The sequence below is a fragment of the Panthera uncia genome, chromosome C2 (assembly GCF_023721935.1).
Source record: "Panthera uncia isolate 11264 chromosome C2, Puncia_PCG_1.0, whole genome shotgun sequence".
In the NCBI taxonomy this organism is placed as follows: domain Eukaryota; kingdom Metazoa; phylum Chordata; class Mammalia; order Carnivora; family Felidae; genus Panthera; species Panthera uncia.
The window spans coordinates 128639623-128656643 of NC_064810.1; the positions used below are offsets into that span (position 1 = coordinate 128639623).

The window sequence follows — 17021 nt, forward strand, 5'->3', positions numbered from 1 at the left end:
GTCCCATGTTGACATCTGCTTCTCAGTGGTCGAGACTAACATATCATTCATTTATCTATTCATCCATCCATCCATCCATCCATCCATTCATTCATTCAAGAAATATTAATGGAGTTCCTACAATATTCCTAGCACTTTGTGCTAGGCACTGGGGATAGTGGTACAAGACTGAGATGGCCCTGAGATGGTCATAACCCTTCCTCTCAGGATCATAAATGCTTCCTTTTCTTTGGCTCTTACTTTGTGTGGGGCACTAAGGTAAGAGCACATCACATGCCTACTCTCATCTGCTTTTCACAACAACCCTTAAAGAAGATATTATTCTTGCTTCATGGATAAGGAAATTGAGATCTAGAAAGATTAAGTTGCCAGGGGCTTCCCTAATACAGGTAGCTTTTTCACTCCTAAATCATGTTTTTAACCATTAAGCTAGGATAGATCTCCCTCATTTGGGTAACAGTTCTGAGCACTTTTCTTCTGGTATTGTTTGCACATCCATTATCATCCATATAGTTGGTTTTCCAAGGTCTGACTTCATTTATTCACTTTACATTATGAAAGCCAGGGAGTCACTTATAGAAGAGGGACATGGTAATTCAGCACATTCACGGTCCTACACTATTCCAAAGTCAGTTAATGATGACATTGTTTAACTCATGTAGAAGAGGTTTCTCACCTGGTGTGAGTTTCTAACTCATCTTCATCTATCACAAAGGAGATAGGAGAGGACAAACAAATCCCTTGGCTTCTCTGCTTTTTATCTTGGTCCCAGCTCAGCTCTGGAAAACTGATGGCAGCTGGTCACATGCATCCAAAGCTTTTCTCAGAAGCCAGCCAGGCCTACTGGAGGGTCAGCCATACCAACCTATGTGCCAACCCTTCTGAATACTGATGCAAACTCATACCATGATCTCCAAGGTCAGCTATGGTGTCTTCTACACTTGACTCAAGTGGGCCAAGATCCAAGGAAGGAATGGGCTGAGACTCAGGCAGGTTCTCTGAAGTCAGGTCATCAGATTCCTTGTGGAAGGTAATTAGCAATTCATGAGAAGCTGATAGAAAAAAACAGCATTACCACAAATGAAACAATATTGTTTAGAAGACTATTTGGAAATAAAAGCCTGCCTAATCCTCTCCCTTAAACATGATACCATTTCAAATTTTAAGAAGGCAGCTTGAGATAAGAGAAACACCAATTAAGGTGACCTTAATCTTCTACACCATCAATTTCAGCTCCATGACTAGGGTGAGGCAGGAGGAATGGCCATGAACACAACTGAAGGGGGTATTCACTTTTAGGCTCCTGAAAGAGAAGGAGCGATCAGCAGCTAAGAACAAATACCTCTTCAATTCTGCATCCAGGGTATCACATCTACCTCACCCTAGCCCAGCCCTGCTCAGTTTCCTCATCTCAGAAGTACAGCTGTTGCCTTGGATGACTTCCACGTTCTCTTCTAGCTTTAACGCTTCCATGATTCTGTGTATTCCAGTTTCCTAAAGAAAGAGATCTAAAAGACCACATGAAAGAATTCACACTTGGGTGCCTTGGGGGCTCAGTCAGTTAAGTGTCAGACTTTGGCTCAGGCCATGATTTCATGGTTTGTGAGTTCCAAGCCTCGCATCGGGCTCTCTGCTGTCAGTGCAGAGCCTGCTTTGGATCCTCTCTGTCCTTCCCCCACTTACACACACTCTCTCTCTCTCTCAAAAATAAACAAACATTTAAAAAAAAGGAAAGAATTCACACTTCGAAAAAAGTAAAATTCTCAAATATATATATCAGTATTCCAATAGATCATTTTGCTTTTTTTTTTCCAGTTTTTTTTTCAGTAGAGCTAATGTTGAACTGACCTATTTTCCTTGAAAAGTGGCTTTCATGGAGAACTACTCTGAGAGTATCTTATTAAAAACAGAAAGTTAAATTCAAACTAATCTTAAATGAATAAGCAAAACAAAGCTTGCCATACTGTGGTATGGCATTTGTGAAAACACAGTCATAAAATATTTTTAAGAAGTCCATTTTCTGTGCTGTATACTTGTTGCAGGAGGTGAAATTGGTTCCAAATTTGAAAGGATCACTGATAGCACACAGGCAACTTTAAGAACTTTAAGCATACAGAGAATGCGCGAAATGTGTTTTCACTTTTACATCAGAAATCATTGGAAAATCAGTACCTGGACCCTCAACGGACTTTGATTCACTAAGATTCTCTTTGAAAAAACCAGATAGAATTGTCATAATTGCTTCTCTTAGCAAGAACTTGATCCGATCGTTGATTCCCATTATTATTTCATTCTTGGAGACCTGAGCTGTTACGCACTTCTCCACAGAAAGCCAGTTCTGGCCCCATCACAACTGGATGTATCGCAGGATAAAAGAAAGATCACGCTTCTCATGTGTATTACAGGAATCTAGTTTCTGTTTTGTTTTGTTTTGAAGCTACCATCCTTTAAAGAAATAGTGCCTAACATGAATCCACATTCAACTATGCTTCCAGATTTCAACACCCAGATTCAGCCAAGCAGAAAATGCCTGCCAAAATAAAAGGCCCCTGTCAGTTAGGGTCTGGAAAACAAAACAAGCTATTCTCCTAAACACCTTGAAGAATTTTTATAACATGTTTAAGAAATGACAGAGCCAGCCCATTTTTCTCTCTTAACTCTGATTTTTATCTTATATGACTGCTTTTGAAATATGAGGTAGTTTGCTTCAGCTGGCAAGAAAAGGAAGAAGGAATGGAGAACAGAGCCCCAGTGAAATCAGGATGAAATTAAATCCTAAATATGTGTATGGGTGAAGACGGGAGCATTTTCCTCTTCCTTTTCTCTTCATCATGTTTTTCTTCAGCTTCTTGCATCTGATTAATCCAATTTGTTTCTTACATTTTATTTCATCTTTTCCAGCTCACTGGTGCTTTTCCTTGAAATGTTTAAAGCTCTCCAGTCCCTCTGCAAAGTGTTTAGCTTCCCATTTTCTCTCTCCTTTGTTCCTTGAGTATCATTAAACCTGCCTCACTCTGTGCCCATGAATATGATTAAATGTGTCTCTTGCCTGCTCAGGCCCCTCTCGTCATCCTCCTTCTGGAGCCAACAAGGAAGCCCAAGGTCACTTCCCCTTTATGTCTGTTCCCTTTAAATGCTTTTTTCCTAAATAGTCTATAAGAAAGTGTTCATTGGTGGCTTTTCCAAGCCTTCCTTCATCTGAAGTTGAATGGCTTTCAAGAGCCCCAGTTCCTCTCCATTATTAATCAGAATGTGGTCCTACACCGGCAGGTCGGAATCACCAGGGAGCTTGTTAAAAATTCAGCACCCTATGCCCCATCCTAGACCAAACTAATCAGAATCTGCCTTTTAACAAAATCAACAGATGGTTTGGGTGAATTTTGAAGTTTGAGAAGCATTGCTGTAAGCCATAAGAATTTGGAGGAGAGGGGCACATGGGTGGCTCAGTCGGTGAAGCATCCAACTTTGGCTCAGGTCCTGATCTCGCAGTTCCTGGGTTTGAGTCCTGAATCAGGCTCTGTGCTGACAGCTGAAAGCCTGGAGTCTGCTTCAGATTCTGTGTCTCCCTCTCTCTCTGCCCTTGCCTTGCTTGCTCTCTCTCTCTCTCTCTCAAAAAATAAACATCAAAATAAAAAAAATTAAAGAATTTGGAGGAGAGCCAGTGGATTGCTGACCTGTGAGGTCAAAGAAGATTTTTCTGAAGAGAAGGTGACATTTGAAATTGAGAAGGTGGGATGCTAAAAATGTGCAGAAGGAAGTGGCTGAGAGAACTTCATGAAATAGGGCAAAATACCTGGGGGTGGCTATGCAGCCCTGTCTGTAAGACTGAACCAGCTAGAAGAAGATACTGTCTGCAAGAACCACGCATCTGCTCGCAACATTTCCTGTCCCCATCAATATGTAAACTTAGGAATGTGCTTCTGGAAAGCTCAGAGTCAAAGATGTTCATGACACTAAATCTCAGATGATCAAAGAATGAACCAACACCTCTGGACAAGACAGCATTAGGCACTTCCCCTCCTGCTCCTTTTGCTCCTTGCTGATGGAAACGAGATAGAATTAGAAAGAACTAGGTAGACACTGGGAAGTTGGGGGTTGTGACTTCATGAGATCTTTATGAAATCCTTACTTTCCTTGTCTGAGTTGAGCCAAGATCTAGACTATCCTGTCTGGATCTCACGTTCTGTGGGATAATATACAATTAATAAAATCTCCCAAGATTCTGCCTGCCATAAGGTCTCAGTTTTTTTTTAATTTTTTTTTAACATTTATTTATTTTTGAGACAGAGAGAGACAGAGCATGAACGGGGGAGGGTCAGAGAGAGAGGGAGACACAGAATCTGAAACAGGTTCCAGGCTCTGAGCAGTCAGCACAGAGCCTGACGTGGGGCTTCAACCCACGGACAGTGAGATTGTGACCTGAGCCGAAGTCGGATGCTTAACCAACTGAGCCACCCAGGCACCCCAAGGTCTCATTTTTTAAAAACATGTTTATTTATTTGTTTGAGAGAGAGAGAGAGAGACAGAGAGAGAGAGAGAGAGAGAGCGAGCAGAGCCCAATGCAGAGCTCGAACTCACAAACCGTGAGATCATGAGCTGAGCTGAAACTGAGAGTCGGACACTTAACTGACTGATCCACCCGGCGCCCCCATATGGTCTCAGTTTTACCTTAAAGTTACTGCAGGATCCCCCAAGGATCCCAGCTTACAGGAGGACAGGATCACTTATAGTGTATAGGATCATTTACAGTTGTTTAACACTGATAATAATATCCGAAATGAAAAAATAACTCACAAATTATTATTTTGAAAGGTCAGTGAAGAAAAGCAAAAACATCAAGTAAATTATCAGACACTAAAATGTAAGATCATACTCGAAACTACATTTGTATTTGCCATACAGCAACTTCAGGAATAAAGAAAGTTATTCAGGTCTTATACAACAAAATATTACCACATCTGTACTTCTCAATTTCTAATCTCTGAGGATAAAATCCCTTAGAAGCAAGGGTCCTTTAACATTCCAGGGAAAATGTCCCAGTTTTATTCAGATGATTAACAAGTAGTTTCACACACACTAACAAACACAGAATCTCTATAATCATGCCAGATTCCTCCTAAGGACCTTGGCAATTTGAAATTCTCAGTCCCATGGCAAAGAAAGCTGACAGACCTAGGAAAAGTCATGCACCTCCAGAAGTTATCATTTCAGGGCCTAAAAACTGGGGAGCTGAAGACAGGAACTCAGTGCTTGGAGGGGGCTCAGGTCCTTCCATGCAGTGGTGAAATCAAGACCTTTCTCCAAGTAGGGATCCAACATTGCTGCTGACCCCATCTCTTTCAGCCAGCAGTTTCTCTGTTCACTAGGTTTCATGAGTGGAAATGATACCAACTCCCATGTCTCTGGGACCCACAACAGATCCCACAGCTGGCTTCACTTAATGGAGTGGGCAATGGGAGGAGAGTGGGGTGAGTGGGATTGAGCACATGTCAGCAGTGTCCCTACATTATCTGCTAAAGCGTCCAAGAAAGAGATACTCTTTTTTAAAAATGTTTATTTCTTTATTTTGAAAGAGAGAGAAAAAGAGTGAGCAGGGGAAGGACAGAGAGAGAGGAAGAGAGAGAGAATCCCAAGCAGGCTCCTAACTGCCAGTGCAGACACCAACATGGGGCTTGATCTGAAAAACCTTGAGATCATGACCTGAGGCGAAATCAAGAGTCAGATGCTTAACCAACTGAGTTACCTAGGCACCCCAAAGGAGAGAAACTCTTAAGGTCAGAGAAGCCTGGGCCCCTCAACTGGTCCAACTTTGGGTTTTCAGAAATCTACAGCACTCACAACCACTAAATATTTCAGAAAGGTGAATTAACAAGTGATCCTAAGCTTTGCCTGGTTGAGAGTTTGGTGCTCTCTGATCACTGAGCTACAGCAGAGCTAGTGTCCCCAGACTCCAGGGATCATCCCACAGCTTCAGGGGGCTTGGTTCTTCCTGCTAAAGAAAAAGAATCAGATGCAGAGATCTCCAATGAATCAAAAACCAGAATTTGAGACAGTAAAGTTCTCCATAAAAATGACTCCTTCCCATGTTGCTTTTACCAGAAGAGATAGGAAGTTGGAGTTGAAGTCTATTGTACAAATACGACCCTGAAGAAAGACTTCCTTAAATATCAGAGCCTATACCAAGACCCATGAAGATGTTTTTAACCATTAGGGAAAATGGTATTTGTTATTCAGGAGCTTGGGATGCAGGGGACATGATTCAGGGTCCATTTCATGGGACTCCAAAACCCTACTTATTATTGGACTTCTAAGGTAATTATTCAAAGTTCAAAAGGGGTGTTAACACAATGCACAATGATACAGACAGGAGACAGAAAATAAAAAGTGAAAGAATAAAAGATAAGACAGAAAGAGAACAATGGACTAAAGAGGTAAAGCAACAAGAGCAATGGCTGAAATTAAAAATTAGATATGAACACATTTGCTCTGCAAAGTCATAATTTTACTCCTCAGTTGTTCATTCTGTGCTGATTGAGTTATCCTGAACACAGTATGCACTTGGATGTTTTTGGATGAATCTATCAATCCATCTCTAAGTACTGCTGCTCTGAATTACTGTCATCACTAACCACTGGTCTATATTCTAAAATAAACCCTACTACCTCCTCCCCGAATGGGGCAAAGTTGGTCTGGATGCCTTTTTTCTCCCCTTTGTCCTTCTTCCTGCCTGATCAGCCACATGAATGTGATGAATCTGAAGCAATTCAAAGTCTGATGTGAAATTTAAAACAAGAGAGCACTTACATGGAGAACATCAATAGTTAGCTGCTCAGAGTTCCGAGATCTCAACTCCTGCATTCGTTTGTTATTTTCTTCATATTTTTCTTCTGCAAGCTTTCTGCAGATTTAAAGTGAGTGTAGAAAAAACAGCTGCATTTTGCTAAAGCCACATCTATACTATGCAGGTAAGCATGATCCCTGTTTCAACAGGCAAACCGGGGTGTTGGGAAACCGGGTCAATGGGTCTCTCCCTCATCAAGGAAAACGCAGTGCAGAACCCACTTGATTCTCTTGTAAGCACACATGATAATGCTCTGGCTGCTCGTCCATCCTTAAGGCCCCTAAAATGAATGCCTGAGGCATGCCTCTGAGGCAAAAGAAGGTGGTTCTTTCTTTGATCCCTGGGCATTCTCTGTGGTGGCAGGGGTGTGCGCCCCTGACGTCCAGACAGTGCCCAGCACATACTGATAACTCGACTACTGTTCTCAGGATGAATTAACCCACACACAAGGAGATTAGAGCTAGATTTCAAAGAATTTACGCAAAGAACTTGAGAGTCACTGTAAAGGGGAATTTTTCTCAGACACATTTTGTTTTGTGTGTAGTATAGAAGAATAGAAAGTAACAGACCTGCTACTAAACTGAAAGAAAGATTTGAGTTCTGGTGATTACTTGTGTGCTAATTTCGATTTAGATTGTTGAAAAGTCACTGAACATCCCTGTAGTCAAATTTTGTTTATAAAGTGGGTACATTATATCCCTTCTGACAACAGAGTCTTTTTATGACTGCACTCGAATCCTAAAATAATGATCAAAAACAATTCCAATGTAATTTATTCACAAAATTAGGACCAAACTTTAGTTAAAACCATTGCCTTTAAATAAGAAACATACTGAATGTCACGTGGAAGATGGATGACTTACTTTGTGTATAAAAAAGTTTTAATCTGAAACATAATTTGTAATATGCGTACAAGTTATTAAATTGCCTTTTTAATCTGTTCCCGTCAGAGATTTCATTTTCCTCTTACCCTCAAACAATGACATGAGTCATGGTACCTCAGGAATATTGCCATTCCCGAAGAGTTAGAAATAGGCCTGGGACTGTGACAGTGGCTCAAGGGATTTATGTAAATATATTTTCTCAGTAAAACCCATACTCAGTGGTGCCGTGGTTTGCAGAAACCAGCTTGCACTAGGTTCCCAAGAGCAGATTGTGTCCATATCTTCCAACTGAACATTCGATGATATCATACCGGTGGCTTGAAATTGGCCATCATGGGAGTATTTACACCCCCTGCCCCACAACCGCAGAGGTGGTTGTTAAACATTTACCAGCACACGACTACCCCTGATGCACTCTGACAGAAATACCTTTCCACACTGATTACAGAAAGCGTGTGTTAAGGGAAAAGAAGTAGTCTCACCGATTCTTACTTGGTTCTTCATGATACGCACTGCAAGTGCGAGAATACCTCTAAATCCTCTTTCAGATATGCTACCAAGGTCACAAAATGAACAGATTTGAGTTTCAGGTCTTTTCTGTCTCTCTAGTTGTTAGTTGGGGCTTCTAAACTACTAAAAAGTTGGCAGAGGAAGAAAGAAGAAAAATGAGGAAACTGGATAATCTACCAACTGAAAAATCTGTCTTGCAGAAATTGGGAGTCTAGGTCTCTTTGGAATTTTCCCTTTTCATGCCAATACTTTAATTCCTAGTGATACTGTCCACCAGCAGCCCACCATGAGCATTGACTTTTCAAAGGGTTTCACTTGGCAGAACAGAGCTGCTTTCAATCTGCTTCCTAAAGCCAACAATTTCCTGCTGGGACATTCTTCTCCCTATAGACCAGCTAGGTCTCCTGGCAGAGGGAGTACAGCAAACATCTGGGGAGTGAGGACAAGATAGTGAAGCCACCCTCTTCACTCTCTCACTGGCATATGTACAAGAGGTGTCAGGGGCGCCTGGGTGGCTCAGTCGGTTGAGTGTCCGACTTCAGCTCAGGTCGTGATCTCGCAGTTTGTGAGTTTGAGCCCTGCGTCGGGCTCTGTGCTGACAGCTCGGAGCCTGGAGCCTGCTTCAGATTCTGTGTCTCCCTCTCTCTCTGCCCCTTCCCTGCACATGCTCTGTCTCTCTCTGTCTCTCAAAAATGAATAAACATTAAAAAAATTTTTTTTAATAAAAAAAAAAAAAGAGGTCTCAGCAACAATGAGGCTTCATTTGTAGGCTAACTCTATATTTTCATCACTAATTACCTCCCTGATAGTCAATCTTTCTTTGCACCCAAGACTGAAAGTCTGACATTAATGGTGGCTGGCATCCAATAACCATCTATGGCTGAAATAACCGTCCTTTGAGGGGACGAGTAAGTGATGAAACAAATATAAATGCGTATATGCATTTTGATTTCTTGTTTTTGCTTTTCTTTAGCAAATTCCTTTGGAGTCCTGTGAAGTGGCCAGAGCCCTAGGTACCCTAAGGAAAGGCAACTTACTTCAGCTTCCTGGCCTTCTCATCAGCTGCCTGGAGCTTCCTCAGCCGCATCCTTTCTCTTGGTGTCATTTTCTGCACTTCAGACAGCGCCCGCAGAGTCTGCAGGTGGATCTTTTTTTGCCTATGAATAATAAAGATCCCCCACATGCAGCTCATCCCAAACATGCTCAGAAAAATTAAACAAATATTTTACAGAAGTATCATTACATTACCGAGAAGGGGGAAGCATCTGGAGACAGGCCAGGCAAAAACTAATAAACTCAGGGTAGGTAATGAGCCAACCAGGACTGTGGTTAATTGGCAATATTTTTCAAATTAGACTTTTGTTTAAAAGCAAATTACATATTTAACAAATTTCTGCTCATTTCATTGCCCATGACTGCTGTTTATAATGTAAGGATCAAATTAGGATCTTTGGCCATCAAGGAATAAATGGACTGGCAGACTAATTCAACCATGTGCACAGGATATACTTTGGAATTAGGCAGGGTTTGAACCCCATCTCTACCACACATCAGCTCTGTAACCTTCGGCAAGTTACTAAACCTCAGTTTTCTCATCTGTAAAGCACAGGCTATGGTGAGTACTATATGAGATAACGTATATATAGTATGTGACACATAAAAGGCCCCATATGGTAGTATTTTAGTAGCTACATTTTGTTGACTATGTTGTAAATTCTATGCTTCATACAGTAGGTAAGCATGGCACAGTGGTTATCACACAGATTAATAACAGTCTCTGGGTTCAAATACTAGTGCCCAGGTTACATGTATAGGCCCTCAGGGGGTAATGTTTTAGGCATGTTCCTATAACCTAGATTCCTTGAGTTGCTAATTATTCTTTCCCGAATGCCTGGATTCTTATTTGATTTTATATTAAGTTAGAGATGTGACAGTAGTGGATATTTTTAAAACACTAGACTAATCTTGGCTATTACTTTGTACTGCAACTGTGAAATAGTTTACCTGATGGCGCTTACAATTAAAGTTACTTAACCTCTCTATGATCACTAAAATAATAATAATAATAATAATAATAATAATAATAATGACACTTAAGTCATAGGGTTCTTGTGAGTTTCAATGAGTTGACTCATGTAAAGTGCTTATAACAAAGCCAAACACCCCCAAAAATATTAGTCAATATTATTATTTAAGAGCCTCTTTCTTCAGGTAAAGAAATGTGCTTACATTACTCATGTATTGAAAGATCTGCAACCATATTCTCAATGACCTTTGTTTCTGTGCCTGACTTGGTCAGGGCCTGATACTGCAGAATGGCTTTTGTATTCAACTCCCTCCTTAAAAAACACTAGAGAAGTCTCCTCTATTTCATTTATTCCCACTCTAGTCTTTATTATTTTGTAAAAATTGTAATTATTTTGGAATATTTTGTGTAATTATAATGACTACTTGTAAATAGCTCTTATCCCTCTGGAATACAGTTGGAGCCTCTAGAAGACACAAAATTTTCTGGAATATACATCCTTTATTTTGTAAGATCAAATAGAGATCCCTAAAACATAGTCATACATAGTGAAAAAAGTGACAACTTGAAATCATATTTTATGATGAGAAAGACCACCCAAACAATTGGATTCCAGCACACTTTAATTGTAAGTGCCATCAGGTAAGCCATCTCACAACTGCAGTGCAAAGTAATAGCCAAAATTAGTCTAGTATTTAAAAAATACCTACTACTCTCACATCTCTAGTTTAAAATAAAATAAAGTAAGAATCCAGGCATTTGGGAAAGAATAATTAGCAATTCAAGGAAAGTAGGTTTCCCCTAGTTAGCCCCTGAGGTACAGGATATTTTAACTGGAAATCATGCATTAAACAGACTTTGATGAACCAGTTACCTCAGTTTGAATGTGAAACTGGAAAACAGTGCAGTTGAAAACCACTGGACTGAGGGGTAGAGCAACATATCTGTGTTATTTGGCCTTGAAGATTAGGCTAATGAGGGCTACTGTTCCCACCTACAGCCTTGCACATCTCTACCTTTGCACAGGGTCATTAAAAATTAAATAGAGAGTTCCTTCAGCAAAATTGTAGATTTGGTCTTTATAAGTGGTGCTCCCTGGAGTTGTGCAGTCCACAGCCTGCAGGGCGATACATGGCTGTTCAGAAGTAACCTAGTATTCTACGCTCTTGTATGGTATAGCACAGAAATTTTGAATGAGGTAGGAGAGAGAAGTTAAATAATTATGGGGGCGTCTGGGTGCCCAGTAGGTTAAGTGTCTGACTTCGGCTCAGGTCACGATTTCATGGCTCGTGAGTTCAAACCCCACATCGGGCTCTGTGCTCAGAGACTGGAGCCTGCTTCAGATTCTGTGACTCCCTCTCTCTCTGCCCCTCCCCTGCTCACACTCTATCTTTCTCCCTCTCAAAAATACATACAAACATTAAACAAATTTTTTTTAAGAAATAATTATGCTTGTTGGGGGATCTGGGTGTTCAATCCGTTGAGTGTCTGACTCTTGGTTTCAGCTCAGGACATGATCTCACAGTTCATAGGATTAAACCCTGCATTGGGCTCTGCATTGGCAGCACAGAACCTGCTTGGTATTCTCTCGCTCTCTCTCTATCTGCCCCTCCCCGACTTGTGCTCTCTTCATAGTTATATATCTCTATTTATATTTATAAATGAATTAACTTTCAAAAAATAGTAATAATTATGTTTGTGAAAAACACATTCTCTAGTTACATGTGTATCTGAAGAAATAAATTTTGGCTTATTTTCAATTGTCCTAGGACTTTACAATGTTGTCTTCTCAATAGATACTCTGCCAGTTCCTGTTAAACAAACAAGATGTGAAAACCATTTATGCTTAATATAGAAGTTCATTAGCATAAATATCACTAAATGTTTGAGATATTAATTTCTCTATATACTTACAAGGCAACTGCAGAGCTACCCTGCAGATCTGTAAGCTGTGCAGTGGTTTAAAACTTTTATAATTCAATTTGCTACCACCTGGGGCAAGGGGGCTTTGGAATGCCAAGATACTGAAACTCCTTAATTTCTTGGCAAGACTTAAGTGAATTCTAGGAAACTCCAAGCAGTCAGCTTAGCACTAATAGATTTTTAAAGACAAATGCATTTAACATTTATGCTCAATGGGCTTTTTAAAAACAAAGCAATTACTTACATGGCATTAATTATCTGAGCAGCCTCCTCCTGACAATTCAAATTCTTGTCTTCCAGAGTCATCTCCGAATATCTACACATCAGGTGCTAAAATAGAGAACAACCCTGATGCACCTTAAATACTCCTCTTCAGGCATGAAAGGGCATAAAACTACCAGGGGTCTTTTCTGATGTGCAGCATTAATGACCATGCCTGGGAGCTTGAAAATAAAACCCACTAACTATTTTTCCTTCTATAAAGGGTTACAAAAAATTGCATGGTAGCTTACGCAGCTTATGCTTGTCTCTCCAAGTTCATCTTGCACTGCCTGCTCTCTCACTCCCTGCTACCCACCACGGGCAGGCCTCCCATCAGCTCCAAGAACACACAGGCTCTCCCCGGCCTTGGGTCCGTGTCCCCACTCCTGGGGCCAGGACTAGGGTGGGACAGAACGAGGCACTCACTGCAGGTGCAAAACTGAAGGGGCACCAAAAGACTCAGTAACCAAGATAAGTCATATTTTAAGGCAATATTATAAAAAATCAAAATTAATGCAAAAAGCCATGGAGAATACAATATCAAATGTTTACATCTTGCCATTTGCAACATGGATGGATCTAGAGGTATAATGCTAAGTAAAGTAAGTCAGAGAAAAACAAATATCATATGATTTCATTCTTATGTGGAATTTAAGAAACAAAACAAACAAAGGAAAAAAGAGACAAACAAACAGACCCTTAACTATAGAGAACAAACTGCTGGTTGCCAGGTGGGTGGGGGATGGGGAAACGTGACGAGGATTAAGAGTACACTTACTGTGCGATGAGCACTGAATAATGTACATACAGAACTGGTGAATCACCGGATTGTACACCTGAAGCTAATATAACTGTTAACTTTATGTTAATTATACTAGAATTAAGAAAATAAAATAAATAAAACTTTATAAAGACAGGGCCCAACCCTGAACATGCACCAGACTACCTCATTTGCATCACCCTAATCCCAGCCCTGTTGGATCCTGTCTTTGAATTTTTGATATTTTGTTACCATGGACTTTTAGAATTTTTAAAATGTTTATTCATTTTTTGAGAGAGAGACAGAGTGTGAGTGGGGGAGGGGCAGAGAGAGAGAGAAGGACACAGAATCAAAAGCAGGCTCCAGGCTCTGAGCTGTTAGCACAGATGGGGGGCTCAAACCTAGGAAACGTGAGATCATGACCTAAGCCAAAGTTGAATACTCAATGAGCTGAGCCATCCAGGTGCCCCATTAATTTGGATTTTTTACAAAATGTTTATTTTTTTATTTTGAGAGGGGTGGGAGTGGGGCAGAGAGAGAGAGAGAGAGAGAGAGAGAGAGAGAGAATCCCAAGTAGGCTCCATGTTGTCAACACAGGGCCCAATGCAGGGCTTGATCCCATGACCCTGGGATCATAACCAGAGCTGAAATCGAGAGTCGAATGCCCAACCAATTGAGCCACTCAGGCGCCCCTAATTTGGATTTTTTAAACACTGCAATCAAATGTTATTTATCCTGATTACTGAGTTTTTGATGGTCTCTTTAATTTTGTCCAAGGGCAAATGCCTTACTCACCTCACGCTAGTTCCAGCAGATCCCCTTGGATTCCTTTCAACTTTTTTTTTGGTATGCTCACAGCCCCATCAGGGTGGTTTTGATCCCAACAGTTAGTACCTGTGCCTCTTTTTCAGCGCCCTGCCCTTAGGCTAATGGAACTGGCTTTGCATAGGGAAAGTTATACATAGCAAGAGCCAAAAGTCCCTGGGAACTTCTACCTCCCTTCCGTCCCCTGTCCTGCTCACCCCACTTTTCCTCAGGGGCTTCTGTAGAGAGCACATTGCTGCATAAGAACCCTCCCCTCCATGTCCCCCTTTAGAAACATAATCTGACTCTGGGCTCTGTCCCCGCTAATTCCCTGTGATTCCAACATTCTCTCAGGCTCTTTACATGTCTGGGTGTTTCTCACCATCTCACTGGTAGAGAAATGTAACCGACTCTTTCTTTGACCACCAAAGCCATCCCCTTCCCTTACTTTACAGCATCCTGTGTGCTTTCTTCCTAGTGTTCCTGATAATGTATGATTACTTTTTCTTGGGAACTGGGTCCTCTTCCCAGCAATCAAATTGCAAAAGACGGGAGCCATAGGCCTTCCTTTCAGCACCTTCAGCATCAGCACTGCGCCCAGCACACAACTGATGGGTGCACATCAAGTCAGCATCCTTGTTTCCTGCCAACGTAGAAACTGGACGCAGACGAAAAGGTGTGCCCATTTTTGAAGGTGAATGACTATTTGTGGGTCCACTTAAAATTAGTCATAAAATTAAAGGAAATTTGCCTGAGGCATTCACAAAAGCCTAATTTAAAAAACAAGAACAAAAACAAAAATCTCCAATAGGGTACTGTTTGCTTTTTTTCTTACCACCAGAGGTAGATTCTCTGCATCAAAATTTTAATCTACAGGAAAACAAAATAAATTCACCTGATCAATAAAATGGATTATTAAGACCCATAACAAAGGAGTGGAATAACAAAGACTCAGTGAAAACCCCAGATTTTAGTAGTATTAGTAGCGCATTCTTGCCTTAGCAGAAATATATTTGCAAAGTAAACCAAGAGCTCTATGGGTCAATGTTGAGTTTGGGCCAAAAATGACAATCCTAACTTCTCATATCTGGGGCTCCAGGGAACTGTGGAGTTCACACACCTTCTTTTCCAAAGAGATTGTCTGACTAATAATTTCCCTCAGCTTAAAAAAAAAAAATCTTATTTCTCCTTTCTCACTGATTCTTGATGCATCTTATTCTCACAGCATATCTTCAAGTTCTAGAATGTATATAAATGCTAATACATGTTTCCCAGTATCCCTTCCATTTTAAATACCTGTAGTTGTTCATCAATGTAAGGGATTTTTAAAATTTCTATAGCAGATGGTCTCAATGAAGGACTCTTGTTCAACATGCTGTAATGTTTAAGAAGAAAATTATTTTAAGAAAAGAAAAAGAAAAAAAGAAAAGAAAAAGAAAATTATTTTTCAAATGAACTAAAATATAAGTACAATTTAAAATTGTTTTTGTGGCAACATATTTATTTCCATACCGTTCCATGATGGTATTCAGTTCTCTTGGGTATCTCTGGGGGAGAGAAGGCGTGTCACCTTCAACAATTTTTAAAACAATGGACAAGAAATTGGAGCCAGTGAACGCATGGTTCATGCAGCACATCTCATATAAAATGCATGCCAGAGACCTAAAGACAAAGTCAAAGAAATTAAATAAGGAACAAATGCCCTATTTTAAATTTGATCACCATATAAAACCTTGGATGTATCAGGGCATTGGTTGTGAGACACTAACATATCCTTTGATTTTTTTGTTTGTTTAAAAGCTTCAGTACTATATTTCTTTTCCATTTATACACATGTTTAATAAATGAAGAGGGTAAAGTGAAAAAAAAAACTTACAAAATGTAAGTCTGAATGACCATTTTTTGTCAGAGGAAAACAAACAAACCTACTATGTCTGCACACAGTAGGGTAAATAAACATTTGATCAATGTAGTAAGGAGCCTCTATGAAGGAACAATAAAATACAGCTAAATATCTTCCTAAGGCAGTTTTGTTAATTATATGCAAAATAAAATTTTAATTTATCAGCCTAAACTTCCCTCAAATGTATATCCAAGCATTTTGAAAAGGAAGCTAGCATTCTTTATTAGTTTTCTGAATAGAATCCATTTACAAGTAGGGTGGAAAAGCAGCTACTTGTAGCTCACATTAAAATGTATATAATTCTCCCTTTGAGGGTATGAAATAAGAGTATTAAAATTCTAGATCAGTCTGACACTGATAGGATTAACCATGCAAATCAGTAACCTCTAAACCAGCAGAATAATCTTTTAAATAACTCTGCATCATTAAGACAAGTAAGGGGGAAATCTTGCCTGAACTTAATATTAAGAAAGAACTGTACTTCTCCTAAATTAATGGATTATTTTTAATCTCATGAGTATTTTGGATTATGTAACTAGCCAGGTCTCCCTTTTCATGTAAGTTGCTTGAAAAATCAGGAATAAACTTACAACCAACCTTGTGTAAGTTGTGTTTTATGTAACTTTAAACACTGTCCCACTTTCTTATAAAAGGTAGTGTCTGTATAAATAAATATATAAATGAATACTATCATTTTAACCATTTTGTGGGTATCATAAAAATGTTCACTAATAAGAGAATCCTGGATATACTGAATACAATGAGATGTTTCTGTTTCAGCACATAACAGTAACACTAAACATTTCTATCTAATTGGTACTTTACATATATTACAAAGCAGCTTCCAGATATAACTAAACAGAATCTCATAACTTCATAGTGACGTACAGCCACTATATTTTTCCCATGCAACCTGGCTCTAAGAAGTTAAACGGCTTGATCAAATTCATAAGGTATTTTCCCTTCCACATTCTAGACTATTTTTATTACAGAATGCCAGAAAGAACGAGGATGTTAGGAAAAAACCCATGATAGTGACTAGAACACCAAGATCAATGTAAATATTATAAACTATGAAAATTAATTTTGTACCCATCCATAAGATTATT

General features: G+C 39.8%; 1 protein-coding gene across 3 annotated transcripts in view; it reads right to left on the minus strand.

Annotated features, from left to right (window-relative positions):
* Positions 1 to 17021, minus strand: part of NEK11 (NIMA related kinase 11) — a 278031-nt gene that overhangs the window by 157799 nt on the left and 103211 nt on the right. For all 3 annotated transcript variants that reach the window (XM_049629822.1, XM_049629821.1, XM_049629823.1), the window contains 6 exons: positions 15522 to 15671; positions 15306 to 15384; positions 12429 to 12514; positions 9273 to 9392; positions 6805 to 6898; positions 906 to 1020 (listed from right to left, as the gene is read on the minus strand). In XM_049629822.1, the coding sequence (XP_049485779.1) occupies positions 906 to 1020; positions 6805 to 6898; positions 9273 to 9392; positions 12429 to 12514; positions 15306 to 15384; positions 15522 to 15671 (644 nt within the window). The remainder of the gene's footprint in view (positions 1 to 905; positions 1021 to 6804; positions 6899 to 9272; positions 9393 to 12428; positions 12515 to 15305; positions 15385 to 15521; positions 15672 to 17021) is intronic.